The following is a 21,043-nucleotide window of genomic DNA, read 5'->3' on the forward strand; positions in this document are numbered from 1 at the left end:
CCATCTGATGTGATCGTTCTCATGTCTGTCGTTTCTGATCCACGGCGATAAGCAGCGTCTTCCTCGTCAGACATGGAAGCTGGATCTGGTACGAACACTTTCTCAATGTCTGGTGAGCGACTGAAACACCAAACAACGGTGGCAATAGAAGTAAATGCAACATTAGCATTGAGAAACAGTCCAACCCATCACAGCAGACGAGCATTTAAGGCCAAAACATTCAGGCAGATTCAGATCTGCTTCGGTTTTAAGACAAACTCTGACGCCGTCTCAACCTGCTGAGAGGTAATTATATCGTTTACGGGTTTTTATTGGGTTTAAATGTTTAAATTTAAACCCAATAAATTTACACAGTGGCACAGTTGGTAGAGCTGTTGCCTTGCAGCAAGAAGAAGGTTCTGGGTTCGATTCCCAGTCCGGGTCTTTCTGCATGGAGTCTCCATGTTCTCCCTGTGCATGGTGGGTTTTCTCCGGGTTCTCCGGTTTCCTCCCACAGTCCAAAAACATGACTGTCAGGTTAATTGGTCTCTCCAAATTGCCCCTAGGTGTGAGTGTGTGTGTGCATGGTTGTTTGTCCTGTGTGTCTCTGTGTTGCCCTGCAACAGACTGGCGACCTGTCCAGGTGACCCCGCCTCTCACCCGGAACGTTAGCTGGAGATGGGCACCGGCACCTCCTGACCCCACTGAGGGACAAGGGTGTCAAGAAAATGGATGGATGGATGGATGTTTAAATTTGTGCTTCGCTTTACAGGATGAAGTGCGTTATGATCTTTCTCGTGCTTTCTCTGGTCGTCCTAATGGCCGAACCTGGAGAGGGATTCCTGCACTCTCTTTGGAGAGCGGGCAAGTCCATGTTTAAAGGAGCCAGACAAGGATTCAGAGGTTAGACACAAAATGTCAAACACTAGAAAACGTTAACAGGATTGAGACCAGATCTCTTTTTAATTCATCCGAGTAACTTTCTTCCCTTCTCTGCTTTTAGACTACAGACAACAGCGGAGACTGGAGAAAATAGGAAGGTGAGCTTTTCACCGTCAACAAGAACTGGTTCAAAATTCAAGTTAATTCTGATTCATTTAAGTTCAAAGTTCATGTAGTTCCCAAAAAGCAGAACCTTATTTCTGAAAAATTGAAAATAGAAGTTCATTCACAGAAAAATTAATCGGCCCGTCCGTCGGGACGTTTCCATGACGGCGTATTAGGGCCACTGTAGCGAGAATGAAACGGGAGGCGTACATTTCCAGCAAAACATTCAAATTCTGAAAAAAAAAAAATTCTATAAAAAACTTGGAAATTTCAGATTTAAAAGTGTTTAAAATTTGCTAGAAAACACAGAAATTTTGAGATCTCAGACATTTTCTAGATAAACGTAAAAATTTCTGAGTTCAAAATGTTGAAAATTTACCAGAAAAACTCAGAAAGTTTGAGCTTAATCTCCAAAATTGAATGGGGAAAAAACTGGAAATTTCTGAGTTTTAAAATTCAAAAGTTTTTGACTTTAGAAACTCAGAATTTTCCAAATGTTTCTGGAAAATTTCTGAGTTTTCTTCTTGCACATTTTCCATTTTTGGAGCACAGAAATTTTCTCTTTTTTTGAAAAAGATTCTGAGATAAATCTAAACATTTCTGAAATTTTGGTGGAAATGTTTGTTTTTTTACTGAATGCACCTGTTGTACATTTCCGTGCACAAATAAAATTTATAATATATTTGTTTCAAACTTAAAGTCAAAGGATTAGATTTTAGATTTTTTATATTTAAACACTGATTGTTGTTATAAATTTTAGGATCTAATGTTTCGTTTCTTCTTTGTCTAGATATAGACAGAAATATGAGAACGAGCCAGATGAACACGAACGCCATCGCTACGCCTGAAGATTCGCCAGAATACGACATTTGGGTCGCAAGACGGAGCATTTAGCTTTTCCGCTTTCACTTTTATAAAGAAAAATAAGGAGCGACTAGACAAAAATGTCACAAACCTGTTAGATTTTCTGCTAAGCAAAACCAGCTGATGCTGCAAACTTTCTCTGATTAAACCTTTAATTCAGATAATCTACTGTATGGTCGTTCATATTTATATACATTTACAAACATCAGTTATGATGCATAAGTTATGTGCAAACACAGATCTTATAGATTTCAGTGTTGAATCACACACATTTACAAAATTAATGCCTCAAACATCACAATGGCAAATAAATACTTTCTTTGGTATAAACATGAGTGGGGCAGTTGGTAGAGCTGTTGCCCTGCAGCAAGAAGGTTCTGGGTTTGATTCCCGGCCCCGGTCTTTCTGCGTGTTCTCCCTGTGCATGGTGGGTTTTCTCCAGGTACTCCGGTTTCCTCCCACAGTCCAAAAACATGTCTCTCCGGTTAATTGGCCTCTCTAAATTCTCCCTAGGTGTGAGTATGTGTGGTTGTGTGTCTCTGTGTTGCCCTGCGACACACTGGCGACCTGTCCAGGTGACCCCGCCTCTCGCTGGAACGACCCCACTAAGGGACAAGGGTGTTAGAAAACGGTATAAACATTTATTTTAATAAAAGTTGCATCCTGCAGCTCCACCCAATGAGGCCACCACACCAACAGTATTTTACAGAACAAATTGCAATTAATTGTTAATTTATACAAGCAGATTTCACAATGATCCAGTTCTGAAGGTGGAAGTTGGAAACCTTCATCTGACGAAGCAAAACCTGAATCACGGAGCAATGATTGCAAAAGGTAAAGATGCAACAACAAGATTGAGAAACTTGAGTCCAGCCCACAGGACAGATGAGTATAAAATGAGACAAATGCACACCGCAAACTTTACCCGTAACATCTGACATCGTTTCGGCCTGCTGAGAGGTAAAATAGATTTAATTATGTTTATTAATTTCATATGTTATTAGTTTGGGTTGAAACATGTTTTAGTTTTGCAGGATGAAGTTCGTCACGCTCTTCCTCGTTGCGTCTCTGGTCGTCCTGATGGCCGAACCGGGGGAATGTTTCTTAAAGAAGCTCTGGTACAGAATAAAAGCTGCGGCTAAAGGCGCCAGGAACGCTTGGAGAGGTAAATCATAAACACGAAGGCTTCAAAATTAATGTGGCCCTTAATGATTTAAACAATCAGCTTCACTACAACTTGCACACAAATTTAAACCGAATGCATTTTAAGAACAGGAATGAAATTATTTCCATTTCTGCTAAAAAAATATACACTGTAATAATCCATTTAGAGTTTATAGCCTTTTGTAGACTCTAGTAAATTTAAGTAAAAAAAGTGATGGAGCAGCATATCTGCTTTTTCACAAATCAATCAATTAATAAAGTTTGTGTCGCACATTTCAGCAACAAGGCAGCCAAAGAGCTTCACATCAACAACCATCAAAATCATCAATACACATCAGATATCTTGATCAATTTTCCAGTTTTTATCAATCAAAATCAACTCTGGGTTTTCAGTCTAGATCTAAATGAACTCAATGTTTCGGCTCTTTTGCAGTTTTCTGGAAATTTGTTTTAGATTTGTGGCGTATAGAAGCTGAAAGCTGCTTCTCCCCGTTTGGTTCAGGTTCTTCTGACCAGAACCAGAAGACCTGAGAGGTCTGGAAGGTTGCTATGGCAACTGCAGCTCTTCAAAGTGTTTTGGTGCAAAGCCGCTCAGTGATTTATGTATATCATGTTGTTCAGGCGATAGAAGGCCGACTTTGTAGCCGTCTTTATGCGACTCTGAAGGTTCAGATCAGAGTTCCTGTGTTATAAGTGAAATAATCTAGAACTAGAACTTTTTCATTAATATTAAGCGATTATTGACAAAGCTGAGAACTTATTTGTAAGTTCATTTTGTCTTATTTCAAGTCTACCAAGATATTTGAAACAGAAATTCAACCAATATATATTGGGTAATATTTTGTTTTTACAGTGCAGTTTGAAAACATGACCATTTAGTAACCACTAACTACAATCACATCTTCTGTAGGATTGTTTGTTATTTTTCTGAACAGACTTAAGTGTTGTGCTAATCTTTTGTCTCTGTGTTTAGCGCACAAGGCAAAAGCTGCAGAAGAGGAAGGAGACCAACCGCAACTGGACCAGGATCAACTAAACCGGCAACAACTGGACCAGGATCAGCTGGACCAGGATCAGCAGGACCAGGAAGATCTGGACCAGCAGCAGTTGGACAAACGCTCCTACCAATCCGCACGTCGTCTCTTTGATTAGATACCAGAGGCCACTCTACATACTCCAGCAGTTCTTGGTTCTAAACATTTTCCAACCTCCTCTGTTGCGTTGAATCTGTTCTGAATACTTTGCTGTTGTGGCATCTCTGTTTGCAAAATGAAAAATAAACCAACGGAGCTTTACAGAGTGCAGGCAAAGCATAACCGCATTGTACGAGAAGCTGCAGAGAGATTTGTCAAAAGCGAAATGCAAATAAAATCATTTTCTGCAACTCTTGATCCACAGCTTCAAAGTTTTATAAAAAGAAATAAGATTACAGGACGAATGTTCGACTGGCAATATCTGAAATTCAGATAAGATCACAGAGTGTTGGACACACGGGTGCATGACAAGAAGGTCTTTGCTGCAAAAACACAAAAGTTTTGTTTTTTTATCTAGATTTTACTGCAAATGTATTCATAGTTAAAATAAGAGAAAACTGACTTAAAGTAAACCATCATAGAGCTTGTTTTAAGTCAATAATTCCTTAATATTAATGAACAAGTTCTAGTTTCATTGGTGCCGTTACCTAGCAACACCACCCAAGCCCAGCCTGTCGCCTAGCAACCCAGTTCCAGTTCCACTGGCAGATCATTTCACTAATAACATGGAAAATAATTTGTGAAATAATCTGACAGTTGAACTAGAAGTTTTTCAACAATATGAAGGAATTGTTGACTTAAACCAAGACTGGAAGACATTTTACAAAATGAATGATGAAGTCTCCATAAACACAACTGTCCTTCAAAGAACCAGACTGAAGACTTTCATCATCCAGTTTTTGGTAGAAAGGGAAAAACAATAAATCATGAAAATGGAAACTATTGATTTTATTTTACTGATTTATTGGGACAGGTCTTCTCACCAGATCGATCACGGATTATAAATCACCAATCAAGAGAAAAAGACAGAGAAAGACTGAGAAAAAGTCAGAATTTTGAGATTAAAGTCGAAATTTTGAGAAAAAGTCAGAATTTTGAGATTAAAGTCAGAATTTTGAGATTAAAGTCAAAATTCTGAGAAAAAGTCAGAATTTTGAGATTAAAGTCAAAATTTCTGAGAAAAAGTCAGAATTTTGAGATTAAAGTCAAAAATCTGAGAAAAAGCCAGAATTGAGAAAAAACAGAAATTTAAGATAAAAGTAAATTTGTTTCAGCGGCCCTCGTCCTCTTCCGTATTCTCATAAAATATTTTCCTTAAATTCAGGCAAAAGCAAGTAAATAAGTCGGGACGGCTCGTCTTTAACCCGTCATTCTGAACGCCAACGGCTCTGCAGCTCCATATCAACTCCGCAAACTTGCTTATTTCCTCCCAAAAGGAAAAAACTTTAATGCATTTATAATAATCGACGGCGGCAGTTCTCTGCAAACAGATGACGCTTTTGATTAGTTTCTAATTCAGTCTGCAGCAGATTTCCCCTCCGGCACTAAAGTCACCTCTGATTCCACAGAACATCCACAAGCAGCAGAGGTTGACTGAACAATGGAAGGATAATTAACTAAAACAAATTAAAGCAGAAATTAAATAAGCAAAATGAAAACATTTGGAGAGACAGACCATAATTTGAACAATTACAGTAATAAAGCAATAAAGTGACACAACAAAAAGCTAAATTAAAACTCACTGAAGAGGATTTTAAACAGAAAAGTGGTTGAAAGCTTCCTGAGCATTAAGACGTGCAGCGTTTCCAGACACATTTAACTCCAGCAATTTCTTCTTGGAATGGAAATTTTCATTTAGCCAAGATATAATAACACTTTTTGCTCCTCATTTGTAAACCTTTTGCAGGTAAATATGGCAGAAATGCAGTTTTATGTGCATTACAATATCATAAAAACCATGAAAAAGTTGCTTTTTAGATTAAACTGGGATATTTTTAATGCTTTTTCCAGTTCAGAGTAAAAAATTCAGGATTGTGATTTTTTTCAGAATTCTGAGGGGAAAAAAAGTTCTGAGATTTAAGTTTCCTTTTCAGTGACCTGTAGTTTATTTATGGAACATCTACGTAGATCAACAACAAACGTTTAAAACGTGTGGAACCCTGAAGGAAAACACCAAGACGTTCAAATCAACTCCGACATTAACTGGTGTTGTAGAAAAACCAAAGCTTGAGCCATTCATGTCTCATCAGTTCACTGAAATAACGACAAAGACATGAAGTCGTTCTTATTCTTACACCCGATTCATTTCATCTCTTTAAGTTATTGATTGGAGACGAGACCTGATCACATGAATCCAACTGGCCAAATCTGGTTTTCATTGATCCGACAGTTTAAATCACAGGTGTCAAACTCAAGGCCCGGGGGCCAAATCTGGCCCGCCGTAGCTTTTTATGTGGCCCTCTGGACTCCAAATTACATCAATGAGTCCTTCCAGTTTTTCACAAATCTGCAAAAATCACACAAAGTCAACACATTTCCACATTTTTGTCCTGATTTTACTGCTAATTTTCTCAAAATTGGTCAAAAACATTGAATCCGTAACTGATGCAGCAAGTGATAGAGTCACATTTAACATCATACATTAGCGTAAATACTGTAAAAAAAACAATTAAATATTTCTTAATTTTCACCACAAAATCTGTCATTTTGATTGCAAAAATAAACACTAAAATAATCACAAATCCTGGAGGAACAGCTATTTATTGATATTTTAACAGTTTTATTGGTTTTATCAATAGATTCTGGTGCAACCGGCCCTTTAAGAACATTCAGATTTTTGATTCGGCCCAAAATAAAAATTAGTTTGACACCACTGGTTTAAATGAAGGCAATTATCTTTCAGTTTCATTATATTTTATTAAAAAAAAAATCTGTTTTTATGATTTATGTAAAGTGATGTCAAAACAACTGCTCAGTTTAACGACATCCACAGAAAAATCACAACACGCTGGAAATTAGTTTGAAATAAAAGCTGAGAAGTCTCCGGCCCCAAAACGCAACCCTGAGGGACGCCACATAAAACGGCAGCAGAATCTGTTTAACAGGGACAGTTCCTCTTAAAAAGGTAAACCTGAAATTTAAATCTTAATCTAAACATGAGCTGCTACATTCTTCCCAAACTGATTCTTTTTATGTTTTTATTTAAATTTCTTTTGTGGTAAAAAAAAAAAAAAGTAAATAAAAGTGTAACATAAGCTTTAAATACTGAATCAGTTAAAAAATATCCCAAAAATGTCACCCAGACCAGACCAGTCGTCTGGCTTCAGTTTTTGACTAATAAAAAAAAAAATAGAATAAAATAAAATTATTTTTTATCTCTAAAAAAGCTTTCAGTAGTTCTGGAAATGATTTTGGCATAAAATATTAAGTTCCTAACTGTATTTTATTTAAGCTTAAATGTAAAAACTTGCGCATTTTTGTTTAAACATTTCTATTGTTTGTAGTTGTGGTTGTAAGTAATTAAAATTAAATATATTTTTAAATTCGTATGTAGTGAAAAACTCAAAAATTCAAACGAGTACTAAAATAAAAGTGCAGGTGAAGAAATTACTAGCTCTAGTATTTAATTAGCTAGATTATTTTTAGCTAATTTTCCATCTGAAAACAGTTTTCTTCCAAGTCAGACAAAAATCCAGCAAAAACCAAATAAAACATTGACGTTTTCATAAGCTTTGAAGTTATTTCTTCGTATAGCAGGTGCCACCTTGGACTCCGGGTTGGTTGGGACGGGTTCATAAAACTCTCTCTATTTCACTTTCAGACGAGCTTCAGGGCACGACGGCGGCTAACCCTGAAAATGACACCTGCAACCTCCACATAAAATTAAACAAACACTCACCAGCCCAGCAAGCAAAGTTTGTTTTGGGCGAATGCGGCTTCGCTTAAAACATATCGATCGGAAATGAGATGTGGTCAAAGGAGGGATGAGGGTCAGCCGTGTCATTGGCAGTGGTTGTTTACCTAGAGGCGATTGGTGGCCTCACACAGGCCTTTCCCAGACAGAGACGAGTGGTAAATAATAGAAGAGCTATGGCTGAGGGCAGACACACAAACAGCGCTCGGCATCAAGGTTAAAGATGGGTGTGGGTGTAATGGGAGCGCGCTCCATCAACGTGTCATTAATACATGAGGAGGGTTCAGCGAAGCAGGGAGGCAGTCGCTGTGGATCCTGACATCTGCATGTCTAATGCATGAGAGGCCTCTGCGTCTCAATGACGGATTGATCAATATGAATTTAGCTGCAGCACAGTCATGTGAATAAGCCAGAACTTACTCACGTTACAGAGTCACACCATTAATTTACAGCTGACCAAATGCTTTAGGATCAGGTGTAATAATTATATTCACACTCCACAGACTGAGGCGCAAATAAATGGTGATGCTTCACAGTCTGTTTTACTTAGCTCTTCAGAAAGAGAAATACAAAACGTCTAGCTTTAAAAGGCACATCATTTGTAGTGGTAAATTTGATCTATAAAGCTTTTTTCACAGATGATAAGCTGACGAGACAGATCTGTGGCTGGATTGCTAGTACATCATTTTTAGTTACATTTTATTTAGAAAACTTTTTTCACAGATGATTAGCTATCTAACCATAAATCAAGCTAGGTTATCATCTGTGAAAAAAGATTAACAAAATTTAACTAAAAATGATATACGAGCTATCCAGCTAGCTAGGTAGCTAACTGAAGCTCTACCTAGTTGGCTAGATTATCTATGAAAAACGTTTTATAAACGAAATTTGCCAACTAAAAATTATATGCTTTCCATCTATTTAGCTAGCCATCTAAAAGTAGCTCTAGCTAGCGATCGTATATGTGAAAAAGGTTTTAAATCAAATTTGCTAAATAAAAATTATATACCAACTACCTAGCTAGCTTGCTGTATAACTGCAGCTTTAGCTAGCTAGCTAGTACAATTTCGAAACTAAAATTTATATGCTAGTTAGCTATTTAAAGCAGCTCTAGCTTATCATATGTGAAAAGGTTTTATTCAGATCATTTGCTAAAAATGATATGCTAGCTATCTAACTCTAAACACATCTAGCTAGCTAGTTAATCATTTGTGGAACAGTGTTTATAAATAAGATTAGCCTCTATATAAAATATGCCATTTTGCCCTTTCAACTTTAGCCGGGCGAACAATCCCACTTCTTCGGAAGGACCTGCCATGTTGTGAGACTTAAAATTCAAGCACAAGCTCAATGTTTTGATTGTTAGCAACGATTCTTCAGATAAGAGGCTGAGCTTTAGAACCCCTGATGATGGAAACAACTCACTTTATGCTGGTTTATGGTGGCTAAAAAATACATTTTCACAATTCTTGTAGGAATTGTTAGAGAAACAACATCAAACGTATCTGCCAGGCTATAAAAGCATAAAAAAGGTGTGCAAAGAAGTGTTTGAGTAGGGTGTGTGGGTGAGAGATCAAATTGTACTATCCCAACATGGACGTGTTTGTGTTCAGGGCTGTGTGGAGGTGTTAAATGCATAGATCAATAAGGTGGATGTCACCAATATCCCCAGCAGTGGTTGAATGTGGATACAAGCCCCTAGAGCAATCATTTTCTGTTCTTCTGTTTCTGTGTGTCTCCTTCAGCTTTTGTTCTTCTGTTTGTTTACATGCTACTATTTTTCATCTCATTGCGATTCCCCCAACACTGAACAGAGAAAATATTTGACAGGAAGACAGCTGACAAAGATTCAAAGTCTGAAGCATTTAAGCACAAAGGCAAACAGAAGATAAAAGGAGGGGAGAACCAGCACTACATGTCTAACACAAAGGCTTTCCCTGCTTGTCTTAAGTTGCTGTTTTGTTTTGTGAGTGCTACTGTTTAAAGAAAGTCACCAGTTATGTTTGGATTGCTTTTTTAAAATAAAATATGCTTTGGTGCTTGATCTAGCAGAACTTTAAACTATGAATTATCTTTAAAGTGTCATATTTAACTGTATTCTTTATGCTACAATTTAAAAGTCTGAAATATTTCTTTTTAGAGTGCGTTCATACCAGCCCTGTTTAGTTCGCTTTAATCAAACTGCAGTTTGTCTAGAACGTCCAGTTCATTTTGGAAGGTGTGAAATTTTAAACTCTGTTGCAGTCCCAAAAAGCAAACTCTGGTTTGATCTCGGTTCGGTTGACGTGAACTCAAACGTCAAGCGGACTGGACACTGCTCCAAAAGCAGGAAGTGGACTAAAGCGCACAACCAAACAAATGCGAGAGTCTAACACTAGCGAGAGAAATGGCTCGTGGTCTTTTACCAAAGACAACCACTAAACTTTTGTGAAGGAGGAAGTTGCACTCATGTTTTCTTCAGTGGTTCTTTGTATAGAGCCACCACAGGCGAGATGGTGAACAGGTTTTTCAAAGGGTTTGTATCGTTTTATACAGTGCAGTGTGAAAGTGAACCACAGCAACTGAAAATGTAACAAATGTTGAAAATCCGGTTTCCAATCAAACCAAGTCTACTGGATTGTGAGGAGTGAAAACATCCTTAGTTCTTCTTTTTTGATTGGCCATTTATTAAAGTTGGTTGGTTAAAGGGTTGGATGGATGGATGGATGGATGGTTGGTAGGTTAAAGGGTTGGTTGGATGGTTGGTTAAGGTGTTGGTTGGATGGATGGTTGGTTAAGGTGTTGGTTGGATGGATGGTTGGTTGGTTAAAGGGTTGGTTGGATGGTTGGTTAAGGGGTTGGTTGGATGGTTGGTTAAGGTGTTGGTTGGATGGTTGGTTAAGGTGTTGGTTGGTTAGTCGGATGGTTGGTTAAAGGGTTGGATGGATGGTTGGTTGGTTAAAGGGTTGGATGGATGGTTGGTTGGTTAAAGGGTTGGATGGATGGTTGGTTAAAGGGTTGGACGGATGGTTGGTTAAGGTGTTGGTTGGTTAGTTGGATGGTTGGTTAGTTGGATGGTTGGTTAGTTAAAGGACTGGTTTAACTAACCAACAATATGCACCACTATGACGTCACAGAGAAACGTGGATCTCAGATCTGGATCGTTCTCAAACAAAAGCTGAAAAACTCAAGGTTTTAACGCAGCGTCTGGCAGATTCTTTGAGCCTCATGGTGGTTATGCTAACTAGCTTTAGCATTAATGACAAGCCCTGCTAACACGGACAAGTTGTAGCACAGCAGAGAGTAAGGGGTAGAGGGGCGAGCGGCGTGGACACCGACATGATTGACAGCGATAAGACCCGCCTCCTGGCTCTGAGAGAACTGGGAGAAGTCAGAGGAGCTTAATTTTGTTTTAATGACAGTTTCAACAAATATGTAAAAAAAAGTATAGATTTTTAAACCCAAGTTCTACTGCAGCTTCAACAGAGATCAAAAACCCTACCTATAAAAACCAAAAGAAGAATCAGAGATGAAGTTACTCCCCTGGTGAAAGGCTAACGGCTCATTATCTGCTACACAGCTAGAGGCATTTTTTACTGCTAAATCAGGGAAGAAAAACATAAAGCAAGAAAATGCCATTTGTTTGGTTGGGGAGTAGCTCTAATTACACTAATGGAAAGACTGAAATGTATATTCCCCTATTTTTAGGCAGATGGACAATAAAACCCTCTGAGGGACTCAAAGCAGAAAAAACTCACTGGAGCTTCACTACTGCTCCGTAGTTAAAGCCTCTAGATCCAGTCTAAAATAAGATTTACTGAGACACCCAAATGGCATGCTAATTTTAAGATCGCAGCTGACCTCTGCTTGTAAAGATGAGGCCGTCCTTCACGCGCAGCGCTGTGTCTTAATGAAGCGTGGCGCCGGAGGAAGCCGGCTGTCGCTCCCACCAGTTGCTGCGTTACCAGTTCACAGAGCAGCCGCCTTTACAGGCAGCTTCTGAAAAGGCCACCTGAGATGTCAACGCCCCATGATGCGTTTTTCATTTCCCCAGCTCATTCACCAGAAAACACTTTCAGCAATCTTACTGTGAATATGTGCATTTCCATTTTCTCTTTCTATATGTCCCATTTCTTTCCTTCGTCAATGAGAACATGGTACCTTTGAAAACTAAAGTTTGTCTATTTCAGTGGTTCTTAACCTTTTTTGAGGTACCGAACCCACCAGTTTCATTCACTCAACCCTTCTGTAGTGATAAATAAAATATAATTCTTTGCTGAAGTAATTAAAGACACAAGTTCAAATCCAGGCTCAGAGTGGAGCTCCTTCAATCAGGGCTCCTCCGCAGCTCTGATTGGCTAAGCAATGTAACTTGATCCTCTGATTGGCTAAGCAATGTAACGTGATCCTCTGATTGGCTAAGCAATGTGACGTAATTCTCTGATTGGCTAAGCAATGTAACGTGATCCTCTGATTGGCTAAGCAATGTAACGTGATCCTCTGATTGGCTAAGCAATGTGACGTAATTCTCTGATTGGCTAAGCAATGTAACGTGATCCTCTGCAGCAAGTGATGGAAAAGCGGGGCGTCATCACGACTTTACACAAGTGTGTCTTTACCTCCGCGGCAGAGGCTCCGCCGAACCCCTGGGGTTCGATCGAACCCAGGTTAAGAACCACTGGTCTATTTATTCCAAAAACAACAACTACCTTTTCTTTTGCCGATTAATCATGTTCTATAAAATTCTGAGTCGTTTGCTGCTGGGAAGCCAAACTTCACATTGCTTCAGATGAACAAATGTACACACAGTCGCTGTGTTTCCATTGACAAAACTAAATAAGCTTTAAAAAAAAATCATGTTTTTCAATGAAAAGTTTTTGTGGTGGGATGAGATGGTTGTTTGGTCTGTATGGAAATTAGTATATGAGTTACATGATTGACAACCAGATGTTACTGCTGGCGGAAACGACAAAGAAGAAAACGACAGGAAGTGGTAGGAGGATGATAGCGCTGCATCTTTTTTATAGAGTTATCAAGTGAACAAACTTATTCATGTGTGATTTTAATTGAGGTTTTTATTTAATGAAAACACCGGGATTGTGAAATTGTGTTTTCTTGACATTAGCGGAATATCGACAAAGTTTTGCGCACATTTGTAATAGGGCTGTGTCATATCGATTTTGCGATATGTGTCGATATTTTCTTTCCTAGAAAAAAAAAATCGATATTTATCCGCAAGTATCGTAACATCCAACTGTCACCTTGCTCACTCACTGCTTGCTTCGCCGGGAGATTGATTAGGTCATCAGGCTTAGAGTGATTCCTTCAGATGTTCAGTGTCAAGGTTAAAAAGGTATCAAACTATTCAGAGCAGGTACTTGCTGCACTTTATTTACTTTACAAATGCATGTAAGCTACAGTTTGTACTGTTTCAATTAAAAGAAACATGTTTTCTCACCACTTCTTTGATTCATTTTGTCCAGCTGTCGACTTTGAGTCTGTGTCCAACCAGAGCCAGGTATTGTGTAGTTGGTGCTTTTAATCAGTTTTCAGTTAAATTAATTCAGTCCAACTCTATAACAGTCACAAAATGTCACCAAAATCACTCTGTCCCTCTAAAATCTTTCAGAAATTCGCAAAAGTGCATTGAATTGTATCGTTTGCTGAATATTGCAATACATATCATATCGTGAGCAGAATATCGTGTATTGTATCATGAGATTATTGCATCACTACAGCCCTAATTTGTAATGAAACGCAGCCAACATGCATGCAGGGTTTATCTACCAGTTTAGAACAAAGTCCAAAAACGAATGAGTTAGTTGTAAAAATACATAGTTTTTAATGGGATGACAGAGATAAACATTAGTTTGCAATCACAGCAGTTTGACAGTATTTGACTTTGCTACACAATTTTTGATAAGTTTTTTGCAGTAGGATGAGTTTGTTTTTGTCTGTATCAGAAGTTTTAGTAAACATTAGTGCAATGAGTCACTTTAGCAGGTTGAAATGCCAAAAATCTCAAACATGGATAGTTTTAGTGCTTAGAGGTTTTCATTTTTTGTAGCATAAAAGCTGAACAGAAGGTCGCAGGTGCTACCCAAGTATTTATTTACAGATCCTGGTGGAGCTGAACTGTGAATAATTCATCTGCAGGAGTCTGTTGACAAGATGGGCTGATGTAGGAGAAAGGAAATCAATGCAGCCATGATGGGCAGCAGACTCCTCCATATCTGCTTTTGACCTGAGCTCTGCTATAGGTGAGCGTGTGTGAAGTCACAGAGATTACAGCTCAGCCCTATGTAAAGTGATCAGGTCTTGATCTGCTGATCGGAGTGAAACGGAGTCCGCTGAGGACGGCCGGACCTGAGGGAAATGTCATGTTCACGTTCCTCGTGTTCGACACTGCAGACAGTAACTCGAGCATGTAAGAGAACCTTTGGTTACAGACAATGACAGGATGATCGGGCGAATAAACCGCTTATCTGAAAAGCACATGGATCTGATAGGTCTGCACAGCTGAGAGGAGCGACTGCATCCTGCAGGGCCGCTGAACCCAAACACACAGATTTCATCTACAAGCACAGTTTCTATTTTTCACCCAAGATTCAAACTGTTGAATCAAAAACTATTCTAAACACTGAAAATAATTCTATTAAACTGACACACAGGTGACTTTAGCATTATTTGGCAAAGAGTAAAAAGAAAGAACAAAACAGCAAGAGAGAGTAAAAAAAGAAGAAAGAGAGAGAGCAAAAGAGCAATAGAAAGCACGAAAGCACAAAAAAAGCCAGAAAAAGAGCAAAAATGAAAAAAAACAAAAGAAAGATTGAAATAAAGAAATTGGTAGAAAGAAAGAGAAAAGAAAGACGGACTAGTCATTTGTGCCAATGGCTTCTAGATAAAATGCATTATTTGAATAAAGACATTGTAAAACACTGCAAAAACTAAATCTTACAAAGTATTTTTGGTCAGGTCTCCAGTATCTTAGCACGCTTGAAATGAGAAAACTAACTTACAAGTAACTTTTCAGCAAGATATAGGAGCTTGTTTTAAGCCAGTAATTCCTTAATATTAACGAAAAGGTTCTAGTTCCACTGGTGCCGTTGTCTAGCAACGCCAGCCAAGCCCAGCCCATTACCTAGCAACGCCAGCCAAGCCCAGCCCGTCACCTAGCGATGCCAGCCAAGCCTAGCCCGTTACCTAGCAACACCAGCCAAGCCCAGCCCGTCACCTAGCAACCGAGTTCTAGTTCCACAGGCAGATCTTTTCACTTATTTCATTTTATAAGTGAAATAATCTGCCACTTATAATAGTACTAGTAGTTTATTATTAATAATAAGACCTTATTTACAGAAAACAAACTCTCAGTTCGCTGAAAAATTAGTTTTGTCTAAATGCAAATGTCCTGGTGGTTTAGTTTTTTCAGTGAACACAATTGTAATTTCATTTGTTTTATTCAAAAAAATTTTTTTTTCATGCATCAGTTTGGATATATGGTATTGAAATAATGGGGGGAAAAAAAAACTATTCTTACTGGATCGGTATCAGTGTTAATATTTATTCACACTGAGCCCCAAAGGATGCAGGTGCAACACCAAATGAGGAAACCGCAGAGGGTTAAGGGTCCAAAACAACATCAAAGCATCTAAAATATCCAGCGGAAAGACATAAAGAGCTAAAATCTGAAATGTTTCTGTAGTTATTAGCGTGGATGTGTGCAGCGGATTGCATAAAGGAAAGAAAGCAGAGGAAACATTACGCCTGCAGCCTGCGAGCTGCAGCATTAGCACCATGAAAGCCGTCATTATGCCTCCCAAAATGTAGCATGAGATGAGTGCAGACCTTTTAAACAAAACAGGCTTTGTGAAAGACGCTCCACATCCCACCAGAGTCGCTGCTGCAGCGTATTATTCCACACAGACCGAGGCTGTGATGCTAAAGTTCAGCACCACACCATCCTAACGAAGAGGTCTCTCTCCGATATCCACAGAAACTTTAAGTTGCAGTTATTACACTGCAAAAACACAAAATCTTACCAAGTATTTTTGCCCTAGTTTCTGGTTCAAGCAAGATATTTGAGGCTTGTTGCAAATATCTAGCAAACAAGCCTCGAGATATTTGAGGTTTTTAAGTAAATAATTCCTTAATATTGACGAAAAGTACTAATTAAAACAAGACATTTTCCCCATGTTGTCAGTAAAATAATCTGTCAATGGAACTAGAGCTTTTTCATCAATATTAAGTAATTATTTACTTAAAACAAGCTGAAAAGCTACTTGTGACTCGATCAAAAATACTTTAAGGTTGTGTGTTTTCGCAGTGTGACATCAACACTTAACGAGAAATCGTTACGATTAACGACAATATTGTTTTTTGAGAATATTTTAAAGTAACATAATGATGGCATAATAACACAAGACCAGATTCTCAAAGATGAATAAACTTTAAATTTTAATGAACATTTTAACAAAGGAAGACGTTTTAAATGCGTCTGTAAATAATATTCTCCTACAAAATAAAAGAGTAGATTTTTTTTAACATACCAGGATAAAGTGGCAGATAAATTGGATGGAAAAGATGCCCTAAGTTTTAAAATGTCTTTAAAAAATTTAAAAAAATAAATGGAGGTGTGTTTTGCAAATGCACTTTGCCATTTTTACATTTTTGCATTCAGAAGTTTCCTAATTTATATAATTTAACCTCATCGATCAAAGCATGTTTATGGCAAAACAAAAGGTTTTCATTTCATAACGAAATAAAAACATCAAATTACATCAAGGAAAACCTTCACTGCCTTTCTGCGAAAAGCTTTTTACAGAAATGTTTTATTTCCCTGAACTTGGAGTTTGATTCCTGAAAACATGCGGCGTGATAAGAAGATGTGGCTTGGAGAGAGAGGGACGTACCTGCAGAAAGTTGGAAAGCAGCGTGTGCGTGAGGTGAAATGGGCTTTTTCAATTAGATTCAGAAAGATGCAGACTGGGGAGGACAGAGGAACTAAAGAAGATGGAGATAATCCATCAAACAGACAGTTTTCACAGCAAGAACAACAGGAGAGAAGCAGTGGGAGAAGCTCATACATGAGCTCAACATCCAGATACCAGCAGATCTTTATTTTCTGAATCCAAAAAGAAAACAGGAATCATCTGACTTTTACCTTAATCCTTTAACACCAAGAAAAAAAATCTAAATTACTTTATTTTTAGACACCATTTGTGCATTTTGTGTTTTTTTAAATGATCAAACTGGCCTGTTTCCTCTTCATGTATCAGGCTGATGCATGAAGTATTAAAAGTATTTCAGTTTAAAAGATAAACACATTTCTGCACTTCCTGCACGGTGCACCGTTTACAAAATCTCTCTTTTAAATTTACAGGTAAAACACTTAAAATGTGGAAAATCTCCAGAATATTTCCTCCATAGAGAAGGAATAGTTTTAAAAATAATCGTCTATAAGCTGTGCAACATTTTGACAACTTTAACAAAATAAATATAAATCTAAGATGTTTTCTTCCACATTTTAATTAAATTACCAAACTCTTTAAAAGTGACCTTACCGTACCTCTGAGGTATAAATGCGAGACGACAAACTGTTTCTATTACAAATGTGCGCAAAATTTAGTTAATTTTCTGCTAATATTGAAAAAAGAACACAATTTTGTAAATGTGGTGTTTCCATTAAATAAGAAATGCATTTAAAATCACACATTAATAAATTTAACGCAATAAGTAATTAAAAAGCATGCCGCATTATCATCTTGCTACCACTTCCTGTTGTCTTCTTTGGCGTTTTCGCCAGTAGTAACATCTGGTTGTTGATCGCATAACTTGCATTAAGCAAAAAAGTGTTTTATTGCAATAATTTCGCAAAACTAACCATCTCAATTGTTTTCAAAATTCCAGTCTTTTGATAAAAGCACCTTTTTTGTAGATCCAATTTGCAGAATTAAATGGTCAACGGAAACGCAGCTACACCGTCCTTTCAGTCACTCTTCAAAATGAGAAAAACAAGAGAGCTTTTGCATTCAAGTAAAACACAAAACTGTTGATTTACAACAAGTTTGAGAGAAAAAAATCCCCTAAACATTCTGATATCTAGAGTTGGAGCAATAAAACCTTAAAACAGCTGGAACTGTGAGAACAAATAATGACTAAATAATTAGTAGAGGTGTCATGATCTTCAGTAGAAAGATGAGGGTGGACATAAACGGTCGTTTCTGCCTGTAGTCGAAGCAGACTTCAGGAAACAACAAAAACATCTGATGGTTTACTGGTGCATTAAAACCCACAGTAATTAGCGCTTTATGGTTTTATTTTTCACAGCTCCGCACAAAATGGAACAGATGGTCTTATGATTAAATTAAGTCAACAAGTTATGCTTCGTCGTGTAAAACGTCCCGCAGCAGCTGAAAGCTCAGTTCTGGCAGATTTCAGACACAAGATAAAGGTTTTTGTGAAGACTTTACTAATCTTGTTGAGAGCAGATTGAATGATCTGCTGCGTTACACGAGTAAGGGAATGTTTTACAGTGTTTAAAAACAGATGCAGATTCAGCAACGTCTAGATCGGTGGGTCTTAACCTTTTTTGAGGTACCGAACCCACCAGTTTTATATGCGCACTCACTGAACCCTTCTGTAGTGATAAATAATATATGATTTTCCCCCCAAATTCAAGACATATGGGTGACCCAACTAGACTCTATACTCACCCCATCTACAGGCCAAATCTGTTATTTTTGACCCAACTAGTTTAGTTGGGTCACCCCAAGATCACCAAGTCTTCTTAAAAGGTAGAGTCTCTGAGAACAGTTCTTCAAAATGCAGTCTGTGTTTTCAGCAAAGTTGAGCCGACTGTCCAGGAACGACACGAGGTATTTAACATTTTCCACAGTTTGAACAGGTTGGCCATCCAGAGAAACTGGAACCACTTTAAGGTCTTTAGGTCATTTAATTAGCTCTACATTCTTAAGATAATTAAAAATTAATAATAAATAATAAAGACTTTGCGGTATTCTGATTTATATTAGTTGTGTTACCACCCCCACGCCACTAGAGGCAGTAGCAACCCCGAAAAGATGCGACTAAGGAGCAGATTTAGAAGTTAACTGAAAGCTACAGAATTTGGTAAAAACTGAGCTTTGCTGAAGTAAATAAAGACACAAGTTCAAATCCATGCTGAGAGTGGAGCTCCTTCAATCAGGGCTCCTCCGCAGCTCTGATTGGCTCAGCAATGTAACGTGATCCTCTGATTGGCTAAGCTATATAGCGTGATCCTCTGATTGGCTAAGCAATGTAACGTGATCCTCTGATTGGCTAAGCAATGTAACGTGATCCTGTGATTGGCTAAGCAATGTAACGATCCTCTGCAGCAAGTGAGGGCAAAGCGGGGCGTCATCACGACTTTACACAAGTGTGTCTTTACCTCCGTGGCAGAGGCTCCGCCGAACCCCTGAGACCGACTCATCGAACCCCTGGGGTTCGATCCAACCCAGGTTAAGAACCACTGGTTTAGAGGGTTTTTAAAACTATTCACTGGAATTAGATGAATTCATGTTTATGTTGGAAATGCCTGAATGGAAAAACTAAAGAAACTGTAACGCTGAGATAAAATGAAATTAGTGCCGTAAAGCTTCACACCTGGGTTTTAAAATATTTACTTGAATTATTTTTAGAACTTGAAACAAACTTGAATTTGTGAATAAGCCTTTGAAGAAACATGGAAAGCTGCATGAAGGTAGCAGCTCTGTTTTATATCATGATGCAGAGCGGATTCTGACTAAATCAGAAATAAATACTGCAATAAGTGAAGAACTTGATAAAGCCGAGATCATGAACTGACTGGTGTGAGAGTTAAACCTGATTGTATTCTTCAAACGCCTGCTGTTCAAAGAAGCTGCGCATTTGAAGACTGGAAAGGGAAAATGAACGAGTTATCTTGAGGAAACCGCTGGGAAAGACGGATAATCGACTAAATATCCAGGCTCTTTGTTCACAATCTGTCCAAAGCAGAGAAATATTGTAGAGATCACATTCAGTTACTGCCTTCGAAATTTGTATGTAAAGCAACATGGAGAATCATTCAAGTTTCAGGAAATCAAGTTAGAACCGTCCTTCAAGCAGGGATGTCCAAACTTTGTCACATGGGCCAAAATTTTAGACTGAAAAGTGACAAAAACGACAAAAAAAACTAAAATCAACTAAATAAAGCAGTCTGATTTTTCCTGTAGATTAAAAACTGAGAGATTTTTCAGACGGCGTATTAGAGCGTATGTAGACAGGAAAAAGGAGTAAACTTCTGCCAAAAATTTTGTGATTAATCTCAGAAATTTTCTAGAATTTTTTTCCAAAGAAAATTTACAACATTTGAAATTCAGAAATTTTCTGGATTTTTGTAGAAAAGTTTTGATATCTAAATATTTGACATTTTTCTCGAAAATATCCTTGCTTTTTCTAGAAAATGTTAGCGATAGCTCAAAATTTTTTTGAGTTTTTGGCAGTTATTTACTACTACGCGGGCGACTGTGTCTCTGTAGTCGTCTTGCGATCGGAAGGTTGTAGGTTTGATTCCAGCCTCCTTCTGCCACATGTCGATGTGCCCCTGCGCAAGGCACTTAACCCCAAATTGCCTACCGAGCTGCATATCGGTGTATAAATGTGTGAGCGTTTGTGAGTGCGAATGGGTGAATGTGACTCTAGTGTAAAGTGCTTTGAGTGGTCAAAATGATCGGATAAAGCGCTATATAAGTTCAGTCCATTCAGTCCATTTACCATTTACTTTTTTCCCCTGTGCAATGAGGGAAAAACACTTGGTATATTTTGCCAAGTTTAAGAGAGAACAAAAGCCGATTTGGATTCAAGTTTTGAGTAAAAGTCTCTGGACAAACATGATTTTGCTTTTTGTTAAAACTTGGTTATAAAAAGCAACACTTTGTGTTGTACTTTACATTTTCTTGTGTATGAAAATTATGTTGGTAATTTTTACCCTGATCACAGATTAAAAACCTCCATCTACGGGCCAAATCTGTATTATTTTTGACACTTTGGACACCCCATATAAACT

At 38.0% G+C, this 21,043-nt stretch overlaps 2 protein-coding genes across 6 annotated transcripts in view; one reads left to right on the top strand and one right to left on the bottom strand.

The window, feature by feature from the left end:
• The window catches only part of LOC103457265 (exostosin-1), a 224,779-nt gene that overhangs the window by 118,312 nt on the left and 85,424 nt on the right, over positions 1–21,043 (bottom strand). The gene's annotated exons all lie outside the window — the stretch shown is intronic.
• On the top strand, positions 177–4,443 carry LOC108165777 (uncharacterized). Its single transcript, XM_081602784.1, has 7 exons — positions 177–285; positions 752–882; positions 983–1,019; positions 1,817–1,868; positions 2,834–2,850; positions 2,925–3,055; positions 4,028–4,443. The coding sequence occupies exons 2-7, from the start codon at positions 753–755 to the stop codon at positions 4,204–4,206; spliced, it is 546 nt and encodes a 181-aa protein (XP_081458910.1). The 5' UTR covers positions 177–285; position 752; the 3' UTR covers positions 4,207–4,443.

This window comes from Poecilia reticulata, chromosome 21 (assembly GCF_904066995.2).
Source record: "Poecilia reticulata chromosome 21, P_reticulata-male-v2, whole genome shotgun sequence".
In the NCBI taxonomy this organism is placed as follows: Eukaryota; Metazoa; Chordata; class Actinopteri; order Cyprinodontiformes; family Poeciliidae; genus Poecilia; species Poecilia reticulata.